Below are 27,772 nucleotides of genomic sequence, written 5' to 3'. Positions count from 1 at the left end.
GTATCCTTTTGATACCAAGGGGTAGAAATAAAAAGCTTGAAGGTGTTTTACATTCTCTACGTAGGCCAGTCATCCCTCAATGTTCTGACCTTGACAGAAAACAAACATTTAGTTTAATTAAAAAGATGCTATTTCCTACTATTGTAAGCATCTGTCTCAGTGATCAGTGCACAGCCTTAGAATTAGGTCTTTCAACTGACCTGCTACCCACTAGTTAGCCAGCCAAACATTTCACTCACGAACCAGAACATACCTTGCAAAAACCTGTATTGACACACATGTCATATCAGCTTGGCTGTGAAAAAGCAGATACAAGGCATCAAAAATCTACACTAAGAAATGGCAGGGAGCAACAGGGTAAAAGATGGTAAACGTCATCCTAAAGCGGGGTGTCAACACCAACATACTATAAGCAGAAAAATCAAGATACTGCAGCTCCCTCCAGTGCACTGCTGGTAGTGGGAATGTCCATCTTGTCATGATTCTTCCTTAATTCAATGTAAGTATGAATAATAAGGACTAAACTGTACCTTTTGAAGGGTAGGGAAGAGGAAATGGGGACAGGGCAGCAAATTTCATTCTGGCCAAAACTACAAGATGTTCACAGAGGTTCTACGCTTACCTTATATGCAATTAAAACCCCTGCCACAGATATCAATTGAGAAGACAGTGACAGCAGCTAATTGGACAAAGAAAACAAAGGAAACAAACATTTGGGGCCCATTTTTATTCATAAGAACTTTTGAAATGTAGTAATACCTCCAGTTCTCTGAGTGCATTATCACATTCCTTCTGCCCGGGAGCTTGCTGGGTGCACAGCGTGATGAGCTGGTTTATACTCTCAGTCACAGCTCTAGGGAGAGTAGAAGGAAAAAAGGTACATTTTAAAGTTAAGCTATTCCTCTTATTAAAACTTTTGTTTCATTAACTGTACACTGCATAAAGATTTAAAACTTTGATGTTCTACTACATTTTTTCTTTTCAGTGTTTGGGGATTAACTGTATGTTAAGCAGTTCACCTAGAGACCTCTTCTTTAACAAGCTTCATAGGAGCAAAAACATTCTCACTAAAGCATTTGATAGTGATCCACACCTGAAAATCTATCCTTTCAATGTGAACAATTGTGAAGTTAGTCCAGAAGAAACAGAATTTTCACCTCACAGCAACAAGTGTATTGGGTGTCTGTGGCAAGGTTTTGGCTGCAGAGGTGGCCTCTGTGAGAAGAGGCCAGGGGCTGCCCCATGCTGGCACAGCTGGTTCCAGGCAGCTCCAACAGACCCACCACAGGACACAGCTGAGCCCAGCAGCCAAGCTGGGACTCTCTGGTAAAACTTGTTAAAAAAGGGCAAAATACCATCTGGCAGCTGGCCAAGGTCAACCCACTACACTAGCACAGTGACATAACTTAGTTGCTAAAAGGTATTTTAGCACCTCTGCAGAACTCTCGTGAGAGAATTGTCCGTTTTTACAATGAGGGTGGTGAGACACTGGCACAGGTTGCCCAGGGAGGTGGTAGATGCCCCATCCCTGGAAACATTCAAGGTCAGGTTGGACGGGGCTCTGAGCAACCTGATCTGGTTGAAGATGTCCCTGCCCATGGCAGGGGGGGTTGGACTAGATGACCTTTAAAGGTCCCTTCGAACCCAAACCATGCTATGATTCTATGATAACATCAATAACAGGATTACCTAGATGGATGATATCATACTGCTACAAAAGGAAACAGGATGTGCTTATTACATATACACCAGGTTTTATGTTTAATTCCAGGGAAAAAAGAATGGAAACTAACAGACATATTTATTTAACTGAGACTCCTACCCTTCTCAGTAACTTTGGTGTTCTTGTGGAGCCATTTTTCCCAACTTCCTCTGCCTTTTAGGACTGTTACGTATAAATGTCTTGCGTCCTGTCTGGCATACTGTATTATACACAGGTAGTCCTGCTATACATTTATATAAACTGTTATCAAGTTTGGGTTTTTTCTTTAACTAATCATTGATATTCTCCAAGTCAATGTGTGTGTGTATACACAAATATTTTTACAATTATTATCTGTCTCCGAAAAACAACATGCATGGCTTCACTAACATAACATCAATACAAATGATGGATTCTCAACCTCCTGAACATCAGTGATTTTTATGTGTCAGAACAATGTCATTGCATACAGACATATGAGTAGATATGAGAATGGAAGGTTCTGTTCACTCCCAGAGAAACTTCATGTAAAAATATCTTGCCCGCTGTTGATTTTAATCTAAGAGAGACAATGCACGTTGACTCAGAGAATATCAGTGATTAAAGAAAAAACCCCAAACTTGATAATAGACTAGAATTGTCAGCTTTGTAGAGGATGCAACGTGGTCTCATGAATATCATTACTACACACCAGGTACCTGTATCCAGGAATACACCCAAGGTACAAGCATTACTTTTAAAACTATTTGGAAGCAGTAGAACCGGGAAGGTGACCCCTCAAACACCAACCCGAGCGTTAGTGAGGCTGCTAAGGACACTAAAAGCCACATTTGTTTTCATCAAATACAGCATATAAATACTTGGATCCTGCAGGGAACTCAGCCACTGTTGCAGTCCTATGAGACTGTCAGAGGAAGTCAAGAAAAATGCCTCCACAAGGAGGCCAAAGCTACTGAAAAAGTTGGAGTGTCTATTATAGCTGGAACAAAGGGGGAAGAAAGGAAAGAAAAGACAAGAAGATTAATTACAGTACCATAGAAGATGAGAGAAAAATGAAAAGATAAGCCATCTTATAAACAGGAAGCAAAGGAAGTTGTGCCTCTTTTTTCATTGTCATAAGAAAAGAGAAAGTAAAAATACTTGACCCTGACCATATCATAGCAGGTAAAGAGAACAGAGCCCTGGCAAGCTTGTCACAAGCAGCCACGGAGGATTTGAGAAGGGAAATACGGTGTCTCCTTAGCATCTTGAACACAAACTGAGAATTGATACAGTACTTACTTTTCAGGGTTATCTGATGTCCATGTAAAGTCTTATGCATGCAGACACGCATGTTAACAGCATGGCAAAATAGAACATCTAAAGGCTCTGAATGGCTTGTCTCCCTTTTTTAATTACATGCTTCTACAGAGGGAATATCAGCCTGGCAGAAACTAACAACTAACTGGGCTTCACTGGGGACACTAACTTCCTCTACGCTCCAAACAGGAATGCTCCAAGCCTAAAGCAGAAATCTGTAGCAGTCCGATGCTGCGGCAATAACAAAAGCTCAGGCAACTCCTTCACTTTTAAGCAGTGTGCCTTTGATTACCTACAATTTTCCTAGAAGCTATTTATTTCTGGGGAGACAAAATGGATGCGGAATTTTTTTTTTTTTTTAAACAAATACGACAAAGTAAAGTAGCATAACTTCTTAAGGAAGTCCTTTATTAAAGGAGCGGATTTATTTTTTAAAAATAAAGTTATTGCTATTAGAAAGGGATGATTCCAAGGTCCAGGACAAACAGCAACTACATTACCCCGAGGAACTAACAGTCTTGTCTTAACTCACTTCCTCTCTAGGCTAATCTTTGTGGGTGTAAACATTTTGGAAGACAATATTATAAGTCACATCCACACGATCTCAGACATTCATCTGATTTAATGTTAACATTTCTAGGTGTGATGTCTATCTGTCCTTCAGCAGTCCCCTTCCAGATTGATATTTGAACATTTCATTTACAAACTTAGATAATTGAATAAAAAGTTAATTCAGGAAAAAAAATTGTAAAAAGGATTTGACAAAGTGAAGGAGAGGCAATTATCCAGCCAAACACTGAAATGTGGTGTTATCTTCCACATGAACACTGAGCACCTTGACTGAGAAACAGGGTCCACAAGATGAAATTCAGGACATGGTTGACAGAATCCTTAAAGTAAGGGTATCTTCCACCAAATAAACATAGCATTTAACCCTTTCACGTGTTCTTGATCATACACACATACACACTGTTAGTGATAGGTAGGCACAACATGATTTTTAAGCACACTCTATAGAAGAACATTATTCAATTTCTTTTCTTTGTTAGGGATTGAGAGGCTTACTGTTAGCTACTGCCTTGTCAGAACACAGATGGTAAAAAAACAGTAGGTAAAACACACTAGTCCCTTTCAAAAATCTGGCCAACTCTTCAACTGCTGGTTTTTATTTCCACCAAGGGTAACAAGTTATGCCAGTTAAGAAACTCCTCCAAAATAAGCAGTTTTCCTCCAGCCTACTTTCATTTAAATAGAACTGCAGGTTCCAACCACTCGGTTAACTGTCAATAGCAGAAGAATATATAAACACATTATAAATATCACAGAGAAAAGCAAATATCTTAGGAAAACCTAAAGCAAGCAACACATCCTTACCTTGCTGCTGCTGCTAAGAGGTTCTTGGCATTAGGAGCTCCAGGATCAACAGAGAGAGACTTGGCAGCTAGTAACAGCTTGCTGGAAGCCATCGAGATGCTCTTGAGGTTACCTATTACTTGAATCTGGTCCTCTTTAGTCTGCAAAGCCACAACAGCATAACATTAAGTGCAGAGTTTACAATAAAGAGAGTGTGCTAAAACTACATTTGGAAATCCAATTTGTTTATCCACCTGAAACCACTGACATGCAGGGGACCACAGTCCAGAGAAGGACATGGACCAAAGCCTCTGTTCACCCAGACAGGTGCCTCTAGCTTCACTTAGATAACAGAAAAAGAAACCCATAAAACAAATAGCTTGGTTTCTAACAATGGCAGCATTCACAAATAAGCAATGGAGAAACTTTACTACTTGTTGAACAATGCTTTTGTTGTCAAGATTCTCATGTGTCTCTGCCTGGCACAACTGATCCACATTATTCAGTCAGTGTACACTGTCTGTATTCTAGCATCCTCTGTGTAACCCACAGGCTCTCTAGCATCTAACTGGGATTACTCACACAAAGATCCCTCCAGAAAGTCCTCTGTCCCCAGAGAATTCTATAAGCCTACCTCGGTAAACATTCTAACTTGGATTATTTTAAGCCTTAATTATCTATTGCTTATTTTAAGCCATTGCTTGAAAAGGAAAACCTGCATATACATACAACTACAGGGAAGTACTGCATTATCACAGCAAATAGCTGTGACTAGATTCTTCTGTCAATGATCAGTAGATGTGCATCCGTTCTTTCTAACAGTCTGTTCGGGGTTTTATGTAAAGAGGTCACATATTACTCAGCTGATGTGAATAGCTTTTACTGTATATATACATTCTGCTTCCTCCCTACCCCCCCATTTTGCTGGGCATCCAAAATACCTGGTATTGCTTCTGTTCAGGCCACATAGACAGAAAGCATTCTCTTTTGAAAGATCAGCCATTAATAACAAAGATGTTATCATTCCCTATGTCAGCAGGCTAAGCAAATCGGCAAGGGCCACAAGGTCATCAGCAGCTGGAATTCTCTTTTCAAGTAGCTATTTGCAGTATCATTTCTACCTTTGCCTTCATTGAATTGCCTCAAACAAAACATTCTAACAGTCAATGAGGCCCACGGCTAAAAAGATAATCAGGTACCTAACTCCGACTCAATTTCAGAGAATCAGCTGATATTTGGTGCCTAACTCACTTCATGGATCTGGAACCTGAATGATTAAGTTTTGATGGAGAAAAATCAGCAGTCCTTGTCCGATCTCTCTACTCAGCTCTGCTATCTACAAAGCATCTGCTCTATAGAGACACTTCATGAATGACTTCAAAGGACTGGCACACTCAAGACTTTCTGGCTAGTTTTCTTTCAGCAATCATTTCTTAGGTTTGCAAGTTCCTCCTACTAACTAGGGCAAAACAGTCTGCAGATTCTTTTTTCTGCAAGTCCTCTTAGCTCTCCTGATACATGACCCTTTTCTATATGCTGACATTTGTTATGTTAAATCATCTCCAATGACCATCAAATGACCAATTAGTGTAATTCAGTACACCTAAACCCAGTAAGATAAAATGAAGGAGATATTTGCAACTTCAAATCAGTACCTAGACTACTAGGAATAAGCTAGGTAATATGTGACAACACTCCTGATTGTTACCGAGTTCATCAGAATAGAACTCTGTCAGATTTTAAATCACTAAACAGAAGTCCAAGTGCTTGCTGTCAGATCCATGGCGTTTTAGCTAGCCCTCTTCAAATCTTGCTCCACTCTGTAGCAGGGCCACATGAGCACGCATCATAGAGCAATATAAAGTCTGGATTTTAAATGCATCTTTTCCTCCCTCTACTTAAAGCATTTGAAAATCAGCAAAGAAAGGTCCTAAATTTTGAACAGTGTTCACATACTTCATGGTAGTTCTACCAAAATAGAAGCAACCCCTTCCATAAGCTTTGAGAGGTTCAGAACACCTTTAAACCTTCAGATATACAGCTCAAATTAGTTAATAGCCCAAACTAGACAGAGGAGTATGAAGCCATATATCTGACTAGGCACAGGAACAAATACCAGTATCCTGCGTAAAATGCAAATGCTGAGTTGACTTCACTCTGGATAACCAGTTACAGATGACTGCTTCATAACAAACATCACCCATCATATTTGGATAGGCTCACACCAGCATATTGTACTGTGCTACAAGATAACCAAGATACTGCACTGCAAGATACTATGCCCAAGATAACCCTTGGTCCCAATTAGCAAGATAAAAAACTTACTTGTGCTTGGCCAGCCATTTCAATACCAGCATCAAGAAATTCATCAAAATCATCACTGAATTTTCCAGAGGCTGCAGCCAGTTCCCCACTTTGGCCCCGGGTAGCATGGACGACTTCTCCTGCTGACTGATTCAGGTCTGCTGCTGCCTGGTTCAGTTCACTCTGAGCTTCCTGAAATGACTTAGAACTTGGAGGTAGCTGTAAGAGACCAAGTGCCATATTTTATTGTCCGTCATGTCACACCAGCCCTTCATAACTGGAAAGGTCAACACAATTCAAGAACACTAAATGTAATACAGTAGTGAGCTTCACATACAAGCTAGAATGGAGTACTGTAACTGGACTGCTAGTGATTCAGTCCTGAATGCAGAATAGTCCAACTATGGGACAGCTATCAACCAGAAATCTGTACAACACCCTTAGTCCCGCTGTTTTTTTCAAGGGACAGACAAGTACGTAAGCCTTTCAAGGGACAGAGATGACAATAGCTATTTTATGGTTCAACTACGAAATTCGAAGTGATGAACTCAGTGGCAAAAGTTGGAGAATTTTGGTCTCCAAGTTATAATTCACTTCCACAAAAAAGCTTTCCAAAACACCACACAAGTATTGGCAACTCTTCACAATGACTCTAAACTCCTGACCTGGTTTTACCAAAAGGCATTGCACAAACATATCAAAATACAATTCCTCCTTCATTCACAGAGTAGCAGGATCGCTGGTAGGTGCAGAAAAAAGTTGTGTAAATAATATAACCTTCCAGCAAATTACCAGTGCACAAAGGGGTTTTTTGACATGGATGCAGTTAAACAGAAATATAACAGTTCTTCTCCGTGCACAAAATGACCACAGATGCACCAAACATTTTTTGGTCGACCACAATGCTCCTTAAACTGAACTGATCACTTCTAGGTGGGAGATGGATTATAATTTTCAAATTTTCATATTCTTCAAAATGTTAAGTCACAGTTGGCATTTTCAAAAAATGAAACTAATGGTGATCTATAACAACTTTAATACTGCCTTCATAAGCCACAGACACATTTTACCCTTCCCATAAACTAGAAGAACAGCATTTCAGCCAAAATAGCAGCTACTTAAAGTTGCATAAACTTAAACAAAACTTACATGAAGTATACTTAGGGTATTACTACATAATAATTTGACACATTTGGAACCTAGATCTGCTTTTCAGTTCTCTGAAATATATTTCTATGTTAAAAGACATCTCACCGAATCAACAAGGAGCTTCTTGCTAGATTCCCCAATACTCTTCAAGGCCACATCCACATCCTTTTGTCCAGGCAGACAATTCACACAGTTATTCAAGGAGTGAGACACCGCTTTTGCCACCTACAACACATAAGTAAACACATCCACACCGAGAAAGGCTTAAGTGGTCATTCATCTAATAGGAGGCACATTCTATAGCCAGCAATTCCTACATTCTGACTCTAACAAGACCATTTTCGAGGCTTGCGACTTTCTTGGTTTGCTCACCTGTAGTCTAGCAGTAGTCAATACTTATGCTCACCCATTTGATAGGATAGTGTTGGCAGGGCAGCTCCACAACTGCTCCTGGCACTTGGGATAAAGGCTGCAGCACTGCAGGTAAGGGAATGCCCCTGAAGTTAACCATATACTAATCACAGAAATCCTTTGCACGCTACTTTTTTCAGACAAAGTCCTGATTAAAACAAATGGCTCCTCATAAGAAATTATATAAAATACAGGCCAATTATAGAACTTTTCAAACCAATAAAAAAAGAACCTGTTACTCAAAGTCTTCAAAAGTAGTGGTGCCACATGTGCAGAAAACATGCATTCTCTTTTTGAATATAACATGAATACAGATCCTTCATTTGATAATGATCTGTTTAACAGCAGCCTACTCAAATATATCATGGGTAAAAGCACTTAACTGCATCTTTGTATAAGTTTATTTTTCTAAAAGATGACTAAAATACCATACTTCGCACCATCTGCATTGTTTAACATAAGCATGATGTTACTATCCGAGAGTTGCTGGAAGGACCAGAAAGCTTGCAGCTTTATTTTCTGTTGTTCTCTCATATTATTTAATGCTGCGTTTCACTGGGTGTTTGATAATTCATGTAGCTGCGCAAGTCGCAACCTACCTGGGCTAATCTCTGCTGACTGTCTGCATCCCCTGGTGCAGCCAGCGCCTGCTTCGCCTCCTGAATAAGCATAGCAGAGCCTTCCATGACATCCCTTGCTGAATCCAACATTGCATGTGCTGCCACAGGGTCGGTAGTAGATGCTGCAACCCCTCGTGCTGCCTGAGCCAAAGTCTTCAAAGCCTGAGCAGTTTCTCTGGCAGCCACTCCTATGTTCAGATTTCATCAAGGATTCTATCAGTACCCTTAAAGACAATCTTTCTATTTTATGACAGATGAATTTGCAGTTAATGATCCCATTGCAAAATAACACTGCAAAAGCAGTTTAAAAGAAAATCTTCAAACATGAACACATTTGAAATGCGCAGCATCATTTGCCTAGAGAAATGCCTGTAGTGAAGCCATAAAGGAAGAAATATACCCCAAAGACCACGTTCCGGGCACAGCTCTACATCAGTGACTAAATCTTAGCGAAGCACTGAAAAAGAAGAAAATCTAAAACCTGGAAATGAGGAAAAACTTATACTCCAAGCTATGGGGGAAAGTGATTGTCTGCAAGAACAGTATACATGACTTCAGAGCCACAGTGTCTCTGCCGCTTATGAAAATGCAACTTCAGATTTTTTAGAGAATAAACACAGCAATAGCTTAAGTTCAAGCAATTAAAAAAAAATTAGAAGAGATCATTAGGGATGATACAAGTTGATATAACCTAACATCACTGTGAGTACAAGCACATAAAAATAACTGAAGTCATAGAGAGGATGTCATGAAATTAGTTTCTGTGGTCTGTCTGGACATTATAGGACGTTCATCAGCTCTAGCGCTAAGACGTACAACTGGATGAATAATGGTCCAATTCTTCTCTTTTTGAAATTTAACTCAGCCCTTAATGAAAACCAATACAAAACAGTCTTCCAAAATACCTTAATTAGCACATAGTCTATTCAACAACATATGCAATTGGTGGTATATTTTGAGTGATAATGTGAAAATCATGCTACTCCTACCAAAAGAAAGCTATAGAAAAGGTTCACATTGTACAAGACCTCTTGGTTATCCATATTTAGGCATTAAAAATAATTAGAATGTTCTAATATCCCTATTGGAAATGTTTAGAAAGCTGGGACATCACAATCAAATAAAACTCACAAAGTAGCCGTGCTAGCATTTTAACACCAGTGCCTTTTAACATTTTCTCTTCCCATCAACTGAACATTTTTAAATACAGAAACTTTAGAAGATGATGAAAAGCAAGTGATATTATATGTCAAAGTAAAGCCAAGCTAGGCAGAGAAACAGTACTGCCTATGTTGCAGTTACAACCTTTCTATTTGACAAACCACAGAGAGCTTTCTACATTCTTAATTAAAAGAAAATTTGAGGAAAAATACTCACATGTTTTGTTTCCTTTATTTAGAGTACCAGAAGCAACTTTTAAGTTTGACTTAATTTATTACAGCACCACAAAATAAAAAGGTCTGGTTGTTTTGCTTTCAATTTGGTGCTGCTTTCATCCTCTACAATGACTTTCAGTACAAAGTGAAAAGAAACTGACTGTGACAGTTGCAGACAAGAAGGAATTACTAAAAAGTGAATATAAGCTGTAAAGAATTTTTATCTCAGAGAAACAGCAGAATGTCATAATACCTGCAAAGACTCGGTGCTTGCTTGAGCACACAACAGTTTTTGCATAACAAGACAGTATGAGATAGAAAATAGTTATATGAGCTTTAAAAAGGAACTCATTGCTTTGTAGGATTTCCCAACCAACCAGTTCTTATAGCTTGATGTTAAGAGAGCTACTATATTCAATTATTCGATATCAGCTGCAGGTATCTGTATTCCTTTGCCAGATATCCAGTGCTAACTTCTGCATAACTGTGATAGAAACGCGAGCCATCTTAATGCAATTACTGCTTCAAATGAAAGCAACTGTAAGTTATGTAGCCCTGATGCAATTATATCCAATGAAGAGGTAATTGCCATAATGCATTTTATCAGTAATATTTAAAAAAATCCTACAGTAGCATTTGCATCAACAGCTTTCATTTCTTACAGAAAATAAGGAGACAGAACATTTTACCATCTAAGAGTAAACCTTCCCCCCCCGCCCCTGCAAGGAGCATTTTCTTTATTAAGGTGATTTTGGTTTCTAAAAGTACAAGTACAAAACCAAATTGCAGAATCTGTGTGCCCACATTCCCTGTTGGCTATAACTCAAACTATGCAAATGCGATCAATGAGTCAGACAGACTAGCTGCATTATACATGTAAACTGGTAACATCTAGTAAGAGATGCAATTTTAAACATCACCGAGCTATCCCAAGTATGTCTGCATCCTGTGCTTCAAAAAATATCCAAAGACTCTTTTAACCTTATGAAAGGACACAGCAATATTTCCAGTGGCACTGACTTTTAAATTGTATTACATTTTAGTTCTGTCCTTCCCAGAGTTTGTGTCATATATTTACAAAAACAACAGATGTCTCAATCTATTATTATATACAGACACACAGCAGACTGCAACACTATTCTTTTATGAAGCACATTATTTACACCAGCAATTCCTAATAACTTGCCACAATTCATTATCAGCATTAAAAAAAAAAAAAGTGAGCAATTCCTTGATTTAAGTAGTCTATGATAAGAAAACCTTCTAGCAAATATCTTACGGAAAGCAGAGGTTTTGCAGAGACATTATGAGTAAAACTCTACCTGTGTAGTGCTCGTTGCCTTGAGCAGCACAAGTTAACAACTGGGCCATTGATGAACCGACCGCTTTGGATGTACTTCCCAGGTCCTGAGCGCATTTCTCAAGCTGTGAAAAATCGCAAAGGACAAAGTTCTTTGTTTAAGCTCAACTAAAACCACACTTGTTTTTTAAACAGTATTAAAAAATTCCTCATTCCACAAAAACCAAGCTTTTACCTCAGCTACCAAACACACACACACAGTTTCTCTGAAACCTGATTAGCATGTTTTCCCTGTCCAGGGTGAAATAAATCAACATATTAGATAATATGAACAACAAAACTATTTTATAGTTAGCAATTATAAAATTGAGGAGAAGGGGTTTTTTGTCAAATAAAACATTTCACTTTCTAAGCCTACCAGGACTGGTAGTCTTAGAACTATTGAGTCCTCATCTTTGTCACTGTTGAAAAGAAATTCCTTCTGAGAAGAAAAGACCAAAACGTTGCTGCTGCTAAATTGTAATTTGTACAATAGAGAAGGAGGCCCTACAGTTCTACGAGTAATTCTGCTACAGAACATGCTTATGGTGTAGTAGGAATATATACTCTTTTTAGGAGAATTAGTGCAAAATCCTATCAGTGTCATCATTATTCAAAGCCTCACGACTTGTTTTGCCTCTAATACTTAAAATTTTTAACAGCTAACTTTGTTTGTTTTTAAATGAAGAACATCCTTCCTCAATTACAGTTTCTCCTGGGAGAGGTTTTAACTGTCCATCCACAGCTGCCATCTTCGCATCTTGCAGTTCATTTTTGAGTGTCTGGACTGTATTCAAAGCAGAATCGATTTCCATTGGGCCACATGCTTCATGAGCCTATTCAGGAATTAGATCAACATGTTAGCAGCTGTAAGCCACTATCAGAAATAGTAAATGCTTTAGATATAATCTCCCCCTCCCAAATTATTGCTCTCATGACTTTAGAGGCCATTGTGGGCACTTTAAGTGTTACATCACGGACTCCAAACTCCTGCACAATGCTCTTAGCTTGTGAATAGAATAACACACTGTTAAGAGCCAACAGGGGAATGTGATGCACTTAGGTTGTGTACACATACCTTCACACTAGGCAGTCCAGGTACTGAGAAAATAACTGCTGCAGTCTGGACTTCACCTTTGACAAATAGCCTAACTATGCATCGTGACTGAAGTCATACTGAACCGCCTCATGTGGCAGCCCACAATCATCAGTACCTGAGCTGGAAATTTTAACGTTAGCTCAGGTGTAGCCACCATTATGCTACATTATGCTATGGTTTTGGGCCTCAGTGTACACACAAAAAAAGAGCAAACTTTCCACTGATACTTTTTTTTTTTTAAAAACCCATACATAGTTTAGAATTCTATGCACGAAACACAGATAGCCTCTGCTTTCCTGAATTTTAGAGATGATAGCTTCAGTTCACAATCACAACATTGACCACAGCAGTGCCATATCTGGGTTCTCCCCAGCTTGGCAGGTGCACGAGATATGCTCCCTTTTCCACACTCTCCTTCAGGTGTAACAGCAGCTCAGAGCTTTGGTGCACTGCTCTGTGTATACCCTCCTCCTGTCTTTCCGGTACGGAAAGGGTAGCACAAGTTTTTCAGTTTTCTTGCCACTTCTCCCTCCCCTTTCTATCATGACACAGAAGCCACCTGGGAGTCTGAGCAAACTGCTCAAAAAGCAACACTGAGGAGTGAACACTGCCTGAGCATGAGCCATTCCCCTGGGGAGAGACAGGGGGCCAAGCAGGAGTGAGCCGGTGACCACCGTCCAAGTCACCTTGCTTTAGCTGATTAAAACTAGCATTTACCTACCTTCTGGGAGGCGGTTCGTAGCTCAGCTAAGCTGGTAGCAAGATTCTTCGCACACTGACTTAGCTGCATTGCTGCTGCTTGATCAGTCACAGTGGGAACTGCAGCTTTAGCAGATGCCACCATTTTACTTCCAGGCTGTTCAAAGAAGAGCAGTGAACACAATTGGTTTTACTAGCTCATTTTCTTTAAAGAAGGCTTAGGGTTCAATAAACAAACTGCTTCCTCCATTGACACACTCGTGAGTTTCTAGATCTTCTGTAATGACCATTTCACGCACGTCCTGGCTCCTTAACCATGCACATTCTAGATCCCAGCCTTTTATTCATATTCGGCACACTGTCATAATTCCACATGGCAGTGTCCTCTGCAGCAGGGCTCATTTGTGCTTTACTAGTACAATGACTACTTCATTGGTACCAATGTCTGCCTGAGGCCTTTGAGTACTCATGTAGACTACTTAAAAATATTTAAATGTGCAGTTTTGCCATTCAGCATCCATGTGGTACGAGCAAGTCCAGCTGGCACAGATGGCAAATTTGTCTCAATGTTTCTAAATATTAAACTCTGCCAAAATTTTATGAATTTAAAACTGTAATTCAAGCAATGACTTCACAGGGTTTGCTGCTAATACAATCAAAATACTTTGCTGATTCTCACCATCACCATGGTACACACATACCAGCCAGAGGGGAGACGGATCATTTTAACGACTCCAGAGGGAACCATATAGCAAAATACTCAAACACAGCAAGAGCATTTTTTGCAATACCTCTGCTTACATGGGACCATAAAGAACCTGCTAACAGCAACCAATGAAAGGGTTCATTCCTATTCCACATTTAAGGCAGGACTAACTGGTGCCAAGTAATGATCATGTCATTATATAGAGAACTGGTTTCTTCTGTTTGTTTCTTTTAATGTCAACAATAAACCCAATAGTTTTGTTATCAATGCTCAATATTTTTTTTTTAAGCTGTTTTGGAAGAAGCACAGCGTCAAATTTTGTGTTTTGTTCAAAACTTCAGTCAAGATCCGTTACATATGCAGGCTATTACCTAAAAAACTATGGTAATATTTCCTTTTATTTGTGAAGAATTCTGGAGCTTGTTGCTTGCAACACTAACTTTACTTTCATTAAGAAAGGTGACAACAGCATCTCACATATTCAGACCTCTGATTAGAAAGATGTTGAATTCTCTCCATCTTGTTCTTTAAACTCTTTCCCAGAAGGCAAATGCCACAGCAATGAACGTTTCTTCTCAATACACTTCAGTTTTCTTATTACTTTTATCCTCAATTTTGGCAGTTTTCACTCTCCACAGGTTCAACATACTTCATCCATCTGACCTGAGGAACTAAATTCTCCTTAGCTATAACTCATAGTCAGTGATGAACTTCTTTACACAGTTCTTAACAGTTTACTGCTTATTTATCACAAATAAAACCACACAGCACTAAAAAATGCTTTTTGCTCTGATGGAATCTACTACAGTGATTGATTCACTTCACCTGAAGGAAGTTCTGGCTGGAATTTATTAGAGCAAGCTGGGCACTGAGGTCTTCTGCCTGAGCTTGACTTCCTCTTACACCCTGCACCAACTGAGGAATGTGGTCTGCAACATTCTATAATAAAAGGAGAAGCTTTTAGTAGATAAATAAAAACTCCAAACCCTCTGACACCAAACCAAGCCCTCTCCCCACCCGCCTTAAAGACAACCTGTAGTATTCACTGGTACAGTACCCTCATGCCTTCACAGAATTTGTTTAGGATTCCATGGAACTGAATTAATACATGATAGGATTTTTCAGAGACATTCTACTTTTACTTAAGAAATCTTTATTCAAGCTACTCATTAGTTTAAAGATCCTACAAGACAATCTAAGATTTTTCTGCAAAATTATGTACACAAAGTATTCTGAATTACTTCCTTTGCGTGTTCAAATGGCAGCAGTGGAGGTGACAGATTTTTCAAGATAATGTCTTGCTTTCAGAATAACATTGTCTTTTACACACAAGCATCTCAGCCTACTTTTCCTTGACTTATAACAATAAAAACTTTATAGTATGGCTGGAGCATTCTGAAGAGTGTATTGCTAAAACTTTACTCCTGGACTGCCCAAGATTCATGCTCCTTGTCCATCCATTTCACAATATCACTTACTTCAGCAGTGCAATATTAATTTCCGCCCCCCCCCCCCCCCCCCCGCAAAAGTAAAAAAGTAGGTATCAGATCTTCTCTACCTCTAATAAATCATCATCAAGATCAAATTAGAATGAACCGTAAACAATACAATGATTCAGCTTTTTTTTTTTTTAATTCATACTGAAATAGCAGCTGCCTACAACACAATCTTGAGATGCACTTGAGCTACCTTATTTAATTCCAACATTTCTTAGGAATACTACCATGACAAGAAATAATTGCTGAATGTTAATGTGTCTTTTAATGATGCCTTCTTTAATGGTTTTGTTCTCGTTTCCCACATAACTGCTGTTCCATCCAGAAGAAAACCCTTTTGCATTCTGTCGTCTTTTTCAATTTTTTGTTTAAATGCAATTTCTTTAAAAACCCTGAAGCACCATTAGTCAGAGCTAGAAATTAAGCTGCCAAATGTAGCTTAAACACAAAAGAGCTTCTCACCAGACTCTGAATTCTAGCTTGGAACTATAAAAATGTGCTTGACTTCAGGCATATCTTGAAATCTGTGGTCTTGGCAGCTTTAACTTCAAGCTAGGAATCATGTTAACCCATAGTAAGGTCTGTAACTTATTTTTTACAGTGACATTTAAGGCCCCAGTTGCTTGTGGGCTGAACAGCAGAATAACAGGATCAGTATTGTTAGTTATATAACCAATTATATAACCCATACATTAAATAAGGATTTCATTCCATTATAGTATAAATCACTATCGCTACGCCATCCTTCGTTGTGGAAAATTCAAAAGTTACCTTTATTCCATAGCAGACCTCAGTCCCATTTCACTGCATGTATCATTCAACAGCCTGTTTTGATGATCATAGAGGTACTCATCTGCTGAAGAGCACACTCGTGCGCTGAACGCATGGCCAAGACTTCTTGCCAGTGTACAAATTTCTGAGCAACCCGACCCCTCCGCACAGTGCTTCTAGCATAGCTCTGCATATACAGTACTGCCTACTGATTTGCAGCAAAACTTTTACTTAAAGCACTTGCTTCACGTGAACTGGTTATAACTTACATGCTGAGGTATATAAGCCTGTCCATCCTTTCTAGGAAGGTGTTTCCAGGGGTATTTGTAACAGGCAAGTACTACATGGCACTTACAGTAGCTCACCTTTTCAAAGCTCTCCATACAGTAACGCATGGAAACTATGGATAATACAATAAATGAGCGTTCTCCAGAATCCACAGAGATGAAAGTGTGTGGTTTTGTTTTTTTTTTGTTTGGTTGGTTTTTTTTTTTTTTAAAAAAAAAAAAACCTTCTTTTGATGTTGCAACAGTATTATTATAGAAGGTGATCTTCAATTCCCCATAAAGCAGAGTTCAAGAGTTATCTGTCAATGGGTTGTGATGTGTTTACCTTACAGCTCTGCACAAGTTGCTGGTGGGCTGCTGTGTTCTTATTTGAAACAGCTGCATTCTGAGAAGCTGCAATAGTCTGAGTAGCAGCAGCTGCAGCTTGTTTAGCTGCAATCTTCAGAGAAAAAGAAACAGAGTTAAATCAGTGGGAAAAGTCTGAGTAATTCAGAGGATGAAATACATATTATAGGTAACTTTGACAGTAACAGCTTTGACAGATTAATACATTATATCCCTTGATTAATTTGGTTTGCTTTAAGGAAACTCAGGATTGCTCTTCTCTCAAGATGAAAATGAGCTGAACACTGTTATCCATCTCTAACTTGCCAATAAAGAAAAAGGTGGAACTAGAAGGATTCTAAGCTCTTACTCCTTCATAGCTTAAGTTGCAATATGGCTGAAATAAGTCAATTAGAGAGAGCAGAAATAATCTAATCAATTAGCTCCTTACAAAGAAGGCCAGAGAAAACAGGCAAAGTACTGTGCTTCGAAGTATAGTGCTTCATACTGCTACATTAACACCTCTGACCAAAGACTCAAGTGAGCCAACTTCTACTGAGATTGCTCTATGGCAAAAGCAAAGATACTAAAATGATGCAGAGGTACAAAATACTGGTATTACTGAGCCTAAAAGCACTGAGAAAACCTTCTTCAAATATCTAGGAGTCTTATTATCAACCTCTCCCTATTACAAAATTAAAAATTCAACAATTTATCCAAGGTATTCCAACATGTTCTACAATACTTTCTTTTAATTGGCCCACTAAACACAACCAAGCATGAAGTTCATTCTCATCATTACAAATTTCACTCCTCTGTAAGGCAGTGTATGTTATAACAGCAAAACAAAAAAGTCCTTTCTATAAAGCTTTCTTGCATGCAGTTAGAAAATTGAGACATCAGCCTTTATTTCCCGAAATACTCCTGATCTTTGGTTCTAGCCAGACACAGTAATTTAAATGCACTTCTGGAACATGACTGCCTACTTAGATCTCCTTGTTTGTCTAATCTCATTGCACTTGAATCAGACTACAGTAAAACCACAGTTGGAAACTAGGAATTACGAAAGGCTTCTTTTTTTAATCTGTCTTTTCTACATTTTTAGCTGAGAATGGGAAGATCAAACCTTGCCTACAAGACAAACTTCAGAGATATTTTATCCTTAGTGCACAGTAAATTGCCTTTCTCCCCCCTGGCTGTGCAACTAGCTATGACATATCTTTTCACTGTTGTTTCTCCTTCTTTGATTCTCTGAATAACTTACAAATTTAATTGGATATGGTGCAATTCAATTTACCTTTGCACGTGATTACATGAAACTCTGGCAGATATACTAGTAAAACCACAAAAAGATATTGTGTGTAAATGGCAGATCATACAGTTAAATTAAAACAGTAATGAAGTAGTTTCAGCTCAGCTGTTTGAAACCTCAGCTGTTCTAATTTTATGACTAAGCCACTATCAAATGCCTTTGGAGTCAAATTCCTACACCACCTTACTACATCAGTGATACAAGTTGCTCAGTTTTGAGGTTTATGGTATCATATGCTGGCATGTTGAATTCCAAGTCTTGTACTCTGGAACGGAGCTTACAGTGCTATCATTCTATGCTTAGCACTCTTCCTGAAATATGCATTTCTACTTCATTGAAATTATCTACAGATACTCATTATCAAAACAGAGTAAACTGAAAATTCAACAATAACTAGTTTCCAACCTCTAATCTGTTGACAATTTTCTTCTTAATGGCATTCTGTGCAGCAGCATTTGTAGCAACCCGCAGTCCCTCTGCTGCTTCTCTCAGACGCTGCTGTTGATCCTCATTTTCAGGATTGGCTGCAGCTCCCTGCAGAAAATTTCAGAGCAAAAAACATGAGCCTCAGTAAAAGTTCCTGGAGAAAATGCAGATGAATATCAAGGCTTTAGTTCCAGACAGTGTCTGCTACATCAGCCTTTATTTTCCTTATATTATCTTAACCAAAGTTAGAAGAACATTAAAATGTTTCAAGACTTTGAAGCGGAAAATTTATTGCTAGTGCAAGTTTGTTACTGTATATGTTAGGTACTCTGAGGAAGGGAGTTGGAACATTTGCTTCATGTACTTCTTTAGGTGCTTGGGAAAAAAGCCTTTGTAAACTGCTTCCACTATGATCTGTAATAATGTACTTCGATTATATGAACAGGTTTTGAAAAAACCAGTTCTTAAAATTCCCAATTCAATATGCCTTTCAGTAACTGCAGTCCAAACCTTGAGATTTAACACAGTAGGTTTTCTCCAACTGAAGTCTGAGAAAGTACTGGAAAGTCAAGGATATGCTCTGTGGCCAGGCATATGGGCCTTCTAGAGCTCTAGCAGAATGGCTGGCCCTGATCTGTAAAAGTCATTTAAGTGCAGGATCTGGGAAACAATTCAAAGAACATATTTCTCCCTAGTGGATTTAAATAGGTTTCTAGCATAGAAAGGAAAGGAAAGGTTAGATATTTGCCTCTCTTGTGAGAACGGGGGGAGTGGATGGGAACAACACAGGCAAGATTCCCCAGATGGAGGAAACTGTTCCTAAGACAGAAGCAGAGTTGCTTTGTTAACGGCTTTTGTAAGAGATATTTGTAAGAGATTGCTATGGGTTTGTTATTCCATTTGTATTGGTAGACTGGTACAAGACTTTGCACCACAGTGATTATGGCTGGTGATAACTGCCCTAGACGGCTTGAGTCATGAACACCCTGCACGCAGGTGAGCAAAACAGTGCAAGAAGGGTTTTTAAAACAAAAAAAACCAGCTAACTAATAAATTGTTTTTTTCTGAACGTACCTAGGATAAGTAATTAAATGCAGAACATTTACAGGATAAGAAAAACAGTCTCTACTGTCAGCCAGATCCTATCTATAATAGTCCACGTACCATCTCTTCTTTGTGTATAACCATACAATTTTAAGATGACAGTTAGTTAATTTTCCTGATACCTTTGCAGCTTCAACCATGCGGGCTGTGGAATCTGCCAGGAGCTTTGCAGCAGCCAGAAGCTTCTTAGAGTTGTCCATGTCGATTTCTGCTTCGGCATCTGACCTCATGGCATTGACGAGATCAGAAGTGGCTTGAGCCAGTACCCTGGCCTGCCGAACCATTTCACCTGTGGTATACAATTATATTTTTACTTTCCTTCTCTCTGCATTTCAGTTTCAGTTTCGAAAGTGATCTCAACAAGATGAAAATAAAGTTTGCTGAAGTATTCTTTTGACTTGAAAATGATACACAAATGATACAAGCTTCAGAAACAAAATCTTGGATCGCAACGAAGGAAATGAAGGAAACCACTACAGTGGAGATTAAAAAAATAACATAGCATTTGCATTCTAGACAGCAAGACAAAAACCAAAAATCAATACTTTAAGGTAATTTTGAATATACAGTTCAGGGAAACTCCTGGCCCAGTGAAGACTAACAATTTTGCTTTCAAATTACAGCCAAGATTTCACTCCTTTAATAAAAACTACCCATCTTCCACCTGTTCTTCTTTTGGGAAAGTTCTTTTGGGGAATTATCTTCTGTCTAATACAAACTAAATTAAGAACTCTGTCAGAAGAGACTCAGCACCAATTAGGTGGTTTTGGCCAAAAATAAGGTATATATTTAAGATACTGGAGTCATGTTCTGGCCATGGTGAAGCACAGAAATGAAACAGCAATGCTTCTGAAGTGGAAACATACCCTTTCTAGAGCAAATTCATTTGGTCACTAAAAAATACACTTGAACTCCTTCATAATAGACTTGAACTCTTAAAGCCTTTGGCTTTCTTTAGGTTATCAAACCAAGTACGATGTGTTTGGGTATAAGGTCCCATTCTTTTCAAATGCTCTTAAAAAATCACGGGAAAGAAACCAAAGCACTATTTTTCTCATGTATAAAGGTGACTTGTGGGCTTCAGAATTAAACGCTGTCTTACCAGGCTCCTTTGGTCAGGCATAGGCAAAAAAAATTAAAGTTTCCTAGCTGTTATCAACTATTTCCCAGTATGCAATTTTGCAATTAAAATTTTTACCAATAATGGCTAACTCAGCTCCCAGTCCAAATATTCCAGTTGAAAAAATCCCTTCAAATGCCCTTTCTTACAGTATTAAGCCAGTAAATCAAACACAAAGAATAACCTGCTTGGGCAATAATACAGCAGTCACAAGTCAGAGTCTCTTTGCTGCTAAAATTGCAACCGCAGGAGTGCAATGATAAGTTGGAAACATCGAATGGAATCTGAATGCCTTCTTCTAAAAACTAAGTATTACACAACAAGATATGTGACTGTGAACAGAAAATAAATGCTACCCAGGATCATCTCTTTTACTGAATCCTTCTGTACAGAAGCTGAATGATAAGTGACAGCTAAACATAAAACACAACATGCTTTCTTGTGCACATCACAGTAATTGAATTCCTTAGGATAGCTACAGAGCATTAGAAAACTTTCAATGGAAGATTAAGAGTGGTTTAGCAAACATTCCTGTGCATCTTTTAAAAAATTTAATCACTCAGATTTCTCATTGTCCTGGTTTCGGCCGGGATAGAGTTAAATTTCTTCCTAGTGCTGCATTTCGGATTTAGTATGAGAAGAATGTTGATAACACACTGATGTTTTCAGTTGTTGTTAAGTACCCTGCTAGTCAAGGACTCTTCAGAGGCATCGCTGGGACAGCTGGCCAACGGGGTATTCCATACCATATGACATCATGCTCAGTCTATAAATAAGAGGCGTGGTCCAGGAAGTAGCAATCGCTACTTAGTTATCGGTCAGCGCAGGTAGTGAGCAATTACATTATGCATCACTCATTTTGTATATTCTATCATTATCATTATTATTATTATTATTATTTTCCCTTCCTTTTCTGTTCTATTAAACTGTCTTTATCTCAACCCACGAGTTTTTCTCACTCTTACCCTTCCGATTCTCTCCCCGTCGCGCTGCAGGGGGGGGAGTGAGCAAGCGGCTACGTGGTGTTTGGCTACCTGCCGGGTTAAACCACGACACTCAAAGAAGATTGTAGGGTCAAAATACACTGAGAACTTCACTAATTACTTCCCTGCACATGTTCCTCTGGAAGAGTGCTGCATGGCTGAAATGACAGTTCCTTAAAAAGAAAAATATCTGAAAGTTTTACCTCTTAACCGTAACAACTAAGATGACTACAAGAAAAGAGTAGTTTGTTCATATCAACTGTAACGTGAATACAAGTGCGACTGAAATATTTACTTTCCTGGCCTTGTGTTTATATAACACAAAAGAAAAGACCAAAACCATACTATTCACCGTAACTGCTTTTAAAAACTGATCCCATTGTAAACTTTCTATGAATTGTCTTGATTTCAAGATACTGCCCCTTCATGGTGTTCTACTTCATAACATTTATAACTATTGAAATTTCACCATTCTAAGTAATTTACTGGTTCTTTACTGAAAATTCATATTGGATCAGTTAAATCTTAGGCATCTCAAGTTTTGGTTGGTTTTAAAAGCTGCACATTTTAGAAACATCATAGGAAAAAGCACAAGTTTCAAAACCTACAACAAAATCTAAGCATAATAAATTCAATCACTGGGAAGTATTTGCTCAGGTACCTGTCTTCGTATTTGGAGACGAGAAATTGCTACAGAATTCTGTGAAGTGAAGGAGTGGTAGAAAACAGACAAAATACTACAGTGATCCTTTAGCATGATATTGATTGTGTTCACAGAATATTCATTCTATCTAGCACACAGCTATGTGCATTTTGCTGATTTAATGTTATGGGTTGAATGACTACCCATCACGACAGCACTAGCCTAGAAGCGCAGTACATTTCAAAGAAGGTTTTCTCCTGCCTTATTTGAAATGTGCACATCCCTGAATCATGGAAAGCTGCTGTCCATTAGAGAAACTTACCAGCATCTCCCATTGAACTGAAAATACTCTCTGTGACACACATGATGGTATCCGTAGCCTGGTCATAGCGTCCAATGGGCTCTCCCCTGCTCGCAAATTGGCGGACATGCTGCAAGAGGTCATTCAGGGCTTGGCTGACAATGCTGGCAGCTGCACTGACCTGCTTCAGTAACTCAGTGTCATCTGTGGCAGCCTGGCAGGCCCTCACACAGTTCTCCACTGAACGGTCTACCAGTTTCCCTGCCTCAATCAGCTGTTCCTGACACACTGGAGAGCTGATGGTGGGACTCACAACCTGCATGCGGAAAGGACGCAAAGCATTCAGAAAAGGCTTATTTGCAAATTTCCTAACTACTAACAAGTGAAACATCTACTACACTGGTTTTTAATCTTTAACTTATCTGTTTTCCCTAGACAGAAAACCCTGAAAGTGAGTATTTAAATAGGCAGCTTCAGACATCTAGATTAGGAATCTGGGCTCTGCATATCATTAATTTAATCTCAATTTGGATTCTGAGAATGGAGGCCCCCACCTTGTTTCATGCTTCTTCAGCAGCTACTGAACTGAGAAAACACTAGACAGTGGTTCTGGAGGGCAGGCATAGGCCAAACTACTCCAGAGTAACTACGTCCACTGGCAGATTCTGAAATCTTAATTGGAATTGGTCTTGTAAAACCTTCTTATATCAGCCTTTTGTTTGTTTGTTTAAAAAAAAGTAGTGCTTGGCACAAGCTAAACAACGTTCTACTTCTGAAGCCACAAGACAAGTAATAAACCCTGTAATCTACAGATTAGAAACAACTCTCCCCCATTTTGTTCAGGCATATCCGCAGAGTTTTTAGCAATGGGAAAACTGTGTATATCTTATGAGGAAAACAGGAAGCCACTGGGTGTCTTAAGCCATGTTGAAGAAACTCATGGGCAGTAAGAACATCAAGTCCAAATAATGAAAATTCATATATATGTATCACACAAAGTCCTTGCAGCCAGAGAAATAAAGTAGAAAATATTGAAAATTTAATACCTAATATTGGCTATTAATTTTAATATAAACCTTCAGCATGTTTCACAACAGTTGAATACCCATTTCCTTGCAAAAGATGACACTGCAGACTTCAAAAGCAGCATTCAAGTAGGAAACGCGAACTGTTTAATTTTTAAAATTAAATGAGTATTTTATCTCTTTTTAAGACAAAAAAGGCTGCAGAAGATGTAATGCTCCAATTGCAGACTTCAGAATTTGAGGTCTGATCTCAGCTCCTTTGTAATTTGCTTAGATTGAAAATCAGTACTTGGCCAAAAACAATGGATCTATTAAAATGACTCGGCTACTGTAAATTGGTGCAAATATATTTAAAATCAACGATCACCAACTTGATTTTCTTTTCAGCAAGAATACCACCTTTTAATTATTTACCTTTAGATGAGGTGAACCCACCCTAATTCCAGGCTTTATTAGAAAACTGACATAGTGCCCCCAGGCAAGCTGTGCCTCTTGAACTAGAATTTTTTACTTTTTTATTTTATCAATATCAGTAATAACAGATCGGCTCTGTTATCTGTGGAACCTTCTCTGGAGATTATAGCAATGCCTCACATCCTCCGGGCTCGTGATTGCCACTGTTATGGGTGACAATTTATTAATCAACAACTTTGATATTGCATAAATCTAGAGCTATGATATTAACACAGTATATTGCCCGAGACCATTGGAAATACACATAAGCATACACTCAAAACGATGCCTTGCCACCCCACGAACCCTGCTAGCCTCACCTTCGCGCAAGCCACAAGCTGGGAAGTAGAGAGTGCACACTGTGTAGCAGCAGCAATGACCCTGTTCTGCAGGACTGTATCCTCAGCGACCTGTGCTACATTCTTGGCCTTCAGCACTAACATGGCAGCAGCGTTTGCAACAGCTTTGGCCAGACTCATCAGAACATCCTGGTAAAATAAAGGGAAAACTCAGTCTTATGAACAAAAAAGTATATACTTTGTTTATATTAAGATCAAGTCTCCTGAAGGTAAGAAGTTCTCCTCTATCAAAACTTAAACATTTTGTTTCTTGTAAAGCAGCAAACACGGCTATTACTCAGAAAACTTGACAGTTTTCTGTTCTCAGTACAACCATTTCTCTATTTACATTATCAAGTTACTGGACTGAACAAGTATGGACTGTGAAATGTTGAATTGGCTCAGAGTCCATAAGAACAAATCTATGTGCCAAATTGCAATGTGCTTATAGTCACTTCCTGAGAATACACTATTAGTACAAAAACACTAAACATGTGATAAGTATCTGCAGTAAGGATGACAACCTCAAGGAGCAAACTGCTGAGGACAGACAGTACTTGAGTTAATACTAAATTCAAGTACTTAATTGTGCTTAACAACAACTGCCACTCCGTTTTTGAAAATGCCGTTTCCAACCACAATATTTCCTTGTCCATGATGTAAATTGAGACCTAAAAATTACTGCTCTAAAATATAACTCAAAACAGGTCTTAATTCCAGAATATTTTTCCCTTGTACAAAAATAATTTAGTTAACCCTGAAACTGCAAAATTAAAACACAGTCATGGGTTAATTCCTGCAATGAAAAAGTTCAGAAAATTTCTTCCCATTTCCCCACTTAAAATGCTACATTCTGTATACTTCAGTTTTTTAGTGGGATGGAGTCTTCCTAATGCCTGTACTGTTAAAATAACCTGACTTTCCTGTAAAAGGGTACTACAGATACACTTATGCATAATTTTAACTTCACAGCAGAAACAAAACCTTGGATTTCAAAAATTAAGAACACTAGTTTTCATTTTGTTTTTAGGATATGAAGGCATGACAAACCATCCCTCTCCTTCCCCACCTTCTCCAACACTCCATAGCACTTATCAGAATGTTTAGGTTCTTTCTCTTACCCAAGAGAGAGAGGGCTGCAATACATACTCAACTAGGAATACAAATGAGAACTCTGATGAAACTTGCAGACAGATTTACTAGCGGATCAAGTGTTTAAAATGGCCTGTAAGTTATATTAGCAGACATCTCGCATATAGTGCACTCCAGAGGTCTATCTGTTGCTGTAAATTGCTTCCCCTTGGTTCTGGTGCAAACCTGTTCTTGGCATTGAGTGAAAAATCCAGACATGTTTTTAACAGAGCGTTTAAGAACAATGGTTTTAAACTGCTAATAGCTAACACTGTTATTAAGTCATACAGGCATTATGATTTGATAATTGATAATACTAATCATCTCAAACAAATTATGTTTACAATACAATAATTTTCTTCTACTCCATTTACCAAAAGGTTGTGTAAACTTTTGGTTTACATGCATACATACAGACACAGCAAACACTTATGTGAAAACCACTATATTTAATGAGAAAAAATACTTGTTATTTATAACAAACATTCATTCATTCTTCATAAATACATGGCATAGTAGGTCATTAGCTTGCAAAGACAGTGAAATACAAGGAAGGGCAAGGATTGAAGCTGTCTGTGTGCACGTGCAAGTTTTAATACACTGCTTCCCACAAAATCCCTATGGCATTCAGAACAATTGATTAAGACTACACGTGTCCCCCTGGAAAACTCAACTATAAGCTTGCATCTGACGCAGTATATACTTAGTGAAGATAGGCAGAGATTTTAAAAATAAATTGTTTGCTGTTCCTTGTTTTCTGTGTCTGACTTGGCACTGTGCGATATAACTTGCAGTCTGCTGCAACTGAAGCAAATGGGAACTGTCACGCTTTATATGTTTGAATTACACAATATCAAGAATTTGAGAGATCAACAGGTCATAGCGTATCTCAAATTAGCAGATCTCTGGATTTCCATGCCAAATTTTCCATCTGTAAAATGGAATGACAGTTCCACATCCTACAGGAAAGCTATAAAAGATATTATCGTGTAACACTGAGGTACTGAAAGTCACCATAAAAGAAGCCAGTGATGAATGCAGTGGTGAAAGTAAAAAGCAGAGTGGAATTTGAAAAGCAAGAGTCTGACCAGTATGCAAATAGCATGAGCCATGCATTTTAAACACTGAGGAGAGTACAGTGCAAACAGCTCTCCGTGAAGCAAGAAAGCATCTGTATGATGCACAGAATGAAGCAGGGGTTCCTATGAAATCAGCACTCTGCGATTGTGTAATTAAAAACAATTTCATAATGGATTAACTTCAATTAGCATTGAGAAACTTCAAATTTAGCATTTCTTAACCGCATTTTGGGAAGCCTGGTTTTATGCAGTGGCCTCCTCATTAGAAAGCTGCACAGTTCTGACAGTGACAAGCAACCCCCTCATTACCTGGAACCTTTCATCTGTTTCATTCTCTCCAATTTGTCTGAGTAGCTCCCCGCTTGCTTGCCCAATGCTTCCAGCTGCAGTCAAAACTGTCTGTCGAGGCTGGAAAAATATGATGGTGAAATACATTAATTCAAAGAAAATGAGCTTTACTTGAATTTTAGATTTTCTCAAGGAACTTCTGCATTAGTGTGCAATCAATATGGCTAAAAAAAATTACACAACAGAAATACTTTGGAAAAAATCTTTACTTTTCCACATGTACAACTGCACATCCATATTTCAGGGGTTTCATCTGAAGTGCTCCCAGAGAATGTGTAAAGAATTTTGAAGAACTTGAATAGACATTGTTGTAATAACTCCAAGGATGGACAGTCAATATGCCAACTGATCTGAAACGTCAGGAGATTTCATGTTCCTCAAAACATAAATACCTGAAGAGAAGAGATCTAAAGCAAACTGGCTGCAGACCCCAACTCATAGCAAACTGATCAAGATAGTCTATCCTGGTCAGTACTACTCTCATTTCTAGAAAACTACAACTGAGGTATTAACTTCTCATTTTGTATGTCAAAGTAGACAAAGATAGTAGGGAAAAAAAAAAAATTAATAACTC

The 27,772-nt window shown here is 38.5% G+C and overlaps 1 protein-coding gene across 1 annotated transcript in view; it reads right to left on the bottom strand.

Moving 5' to 3' along the window:
• TLN2 (talin 2) overlaps window positions 1–27,772 on the bottom strand; it is a 211,402-nt gene that overhangs the window by 60,752 nt on the left and 122,878 nt on the right. Inside the window, exons 19-33 of the mRNA XM_075160321.1 lie at window positions 27,160–27,258; window positions 24,623–24,790; window positions 22,846–23,140; window positions 19,900–20,066; window positions 18,653–18,781; window positions 16,937–17,050; window positions 14,883–14,996; window positions 13,374–13,508; window positions 12,261–12,389; window positions 11,537–11,639; window positions 8,818–9,026; window positions 7,913–8,032; window positions 6,680–6,877; window positions 4,376–4,515; window positions 760–853 (exon numbers count right to left, since the gene is read on the bottom strand). Of these exons, the coding sequence (XP_075016422.1) occupies window positions 760–853; window positions 4,376–4,515; window positions 6,680–6,877; window positions 7,913–8,032; window positions 8,818–9,026; window positions 11,537–11,639; window positions 12,261–12,389; window positions 13,374–13,508; window positions 14,883–14,996; window positions 16,937–17,050; window positions 18,653–18,781; window positions 19,900–20,066; window positions 22,846–23,140; window positions 24,623–24,790; window positions 27,160–27,258 (2,214 nt within the window). The remainder of the gene's footprint in view (window positions 1–759; window positions 854–4,375; window positions 4,516–6,679; window positions 6,878–7,912; window positions 8,033–8,817; window positions 9,027–11,536; window positions 11,640–12,260; window positions 12,390–13,373; window positions 13,509–14,882; window positions 14,997–16,936; window positions 17,051–18,652; window positions 18,782–19,899; window positions 20,067–22,845; window positions 23,141–24,622; window positions 24,791–27,159; window positions 27,259–27,772) is intronic.

The sequence above is a fragment of the Calonectris borealis genome, chromosome 11, assembly GCF_964195595.1.
Source record: "Calonectris borealis chromosome 11, bCalBor7.hap1.2, whole genome shotgun sequence".
Classification (NCBI taxonomy): domain Eukaryota; kingdom Metazoa; phylum Chordata; class Aves; order Procellariiformes; family Procellariidae; genus Calonectris; species Calonectris borealis.
The sequence above is the reverse complement of the archived record's forward strand: the minus strand, read 5'-3'. Positions and strand labels throughout refer to the sequence as shown.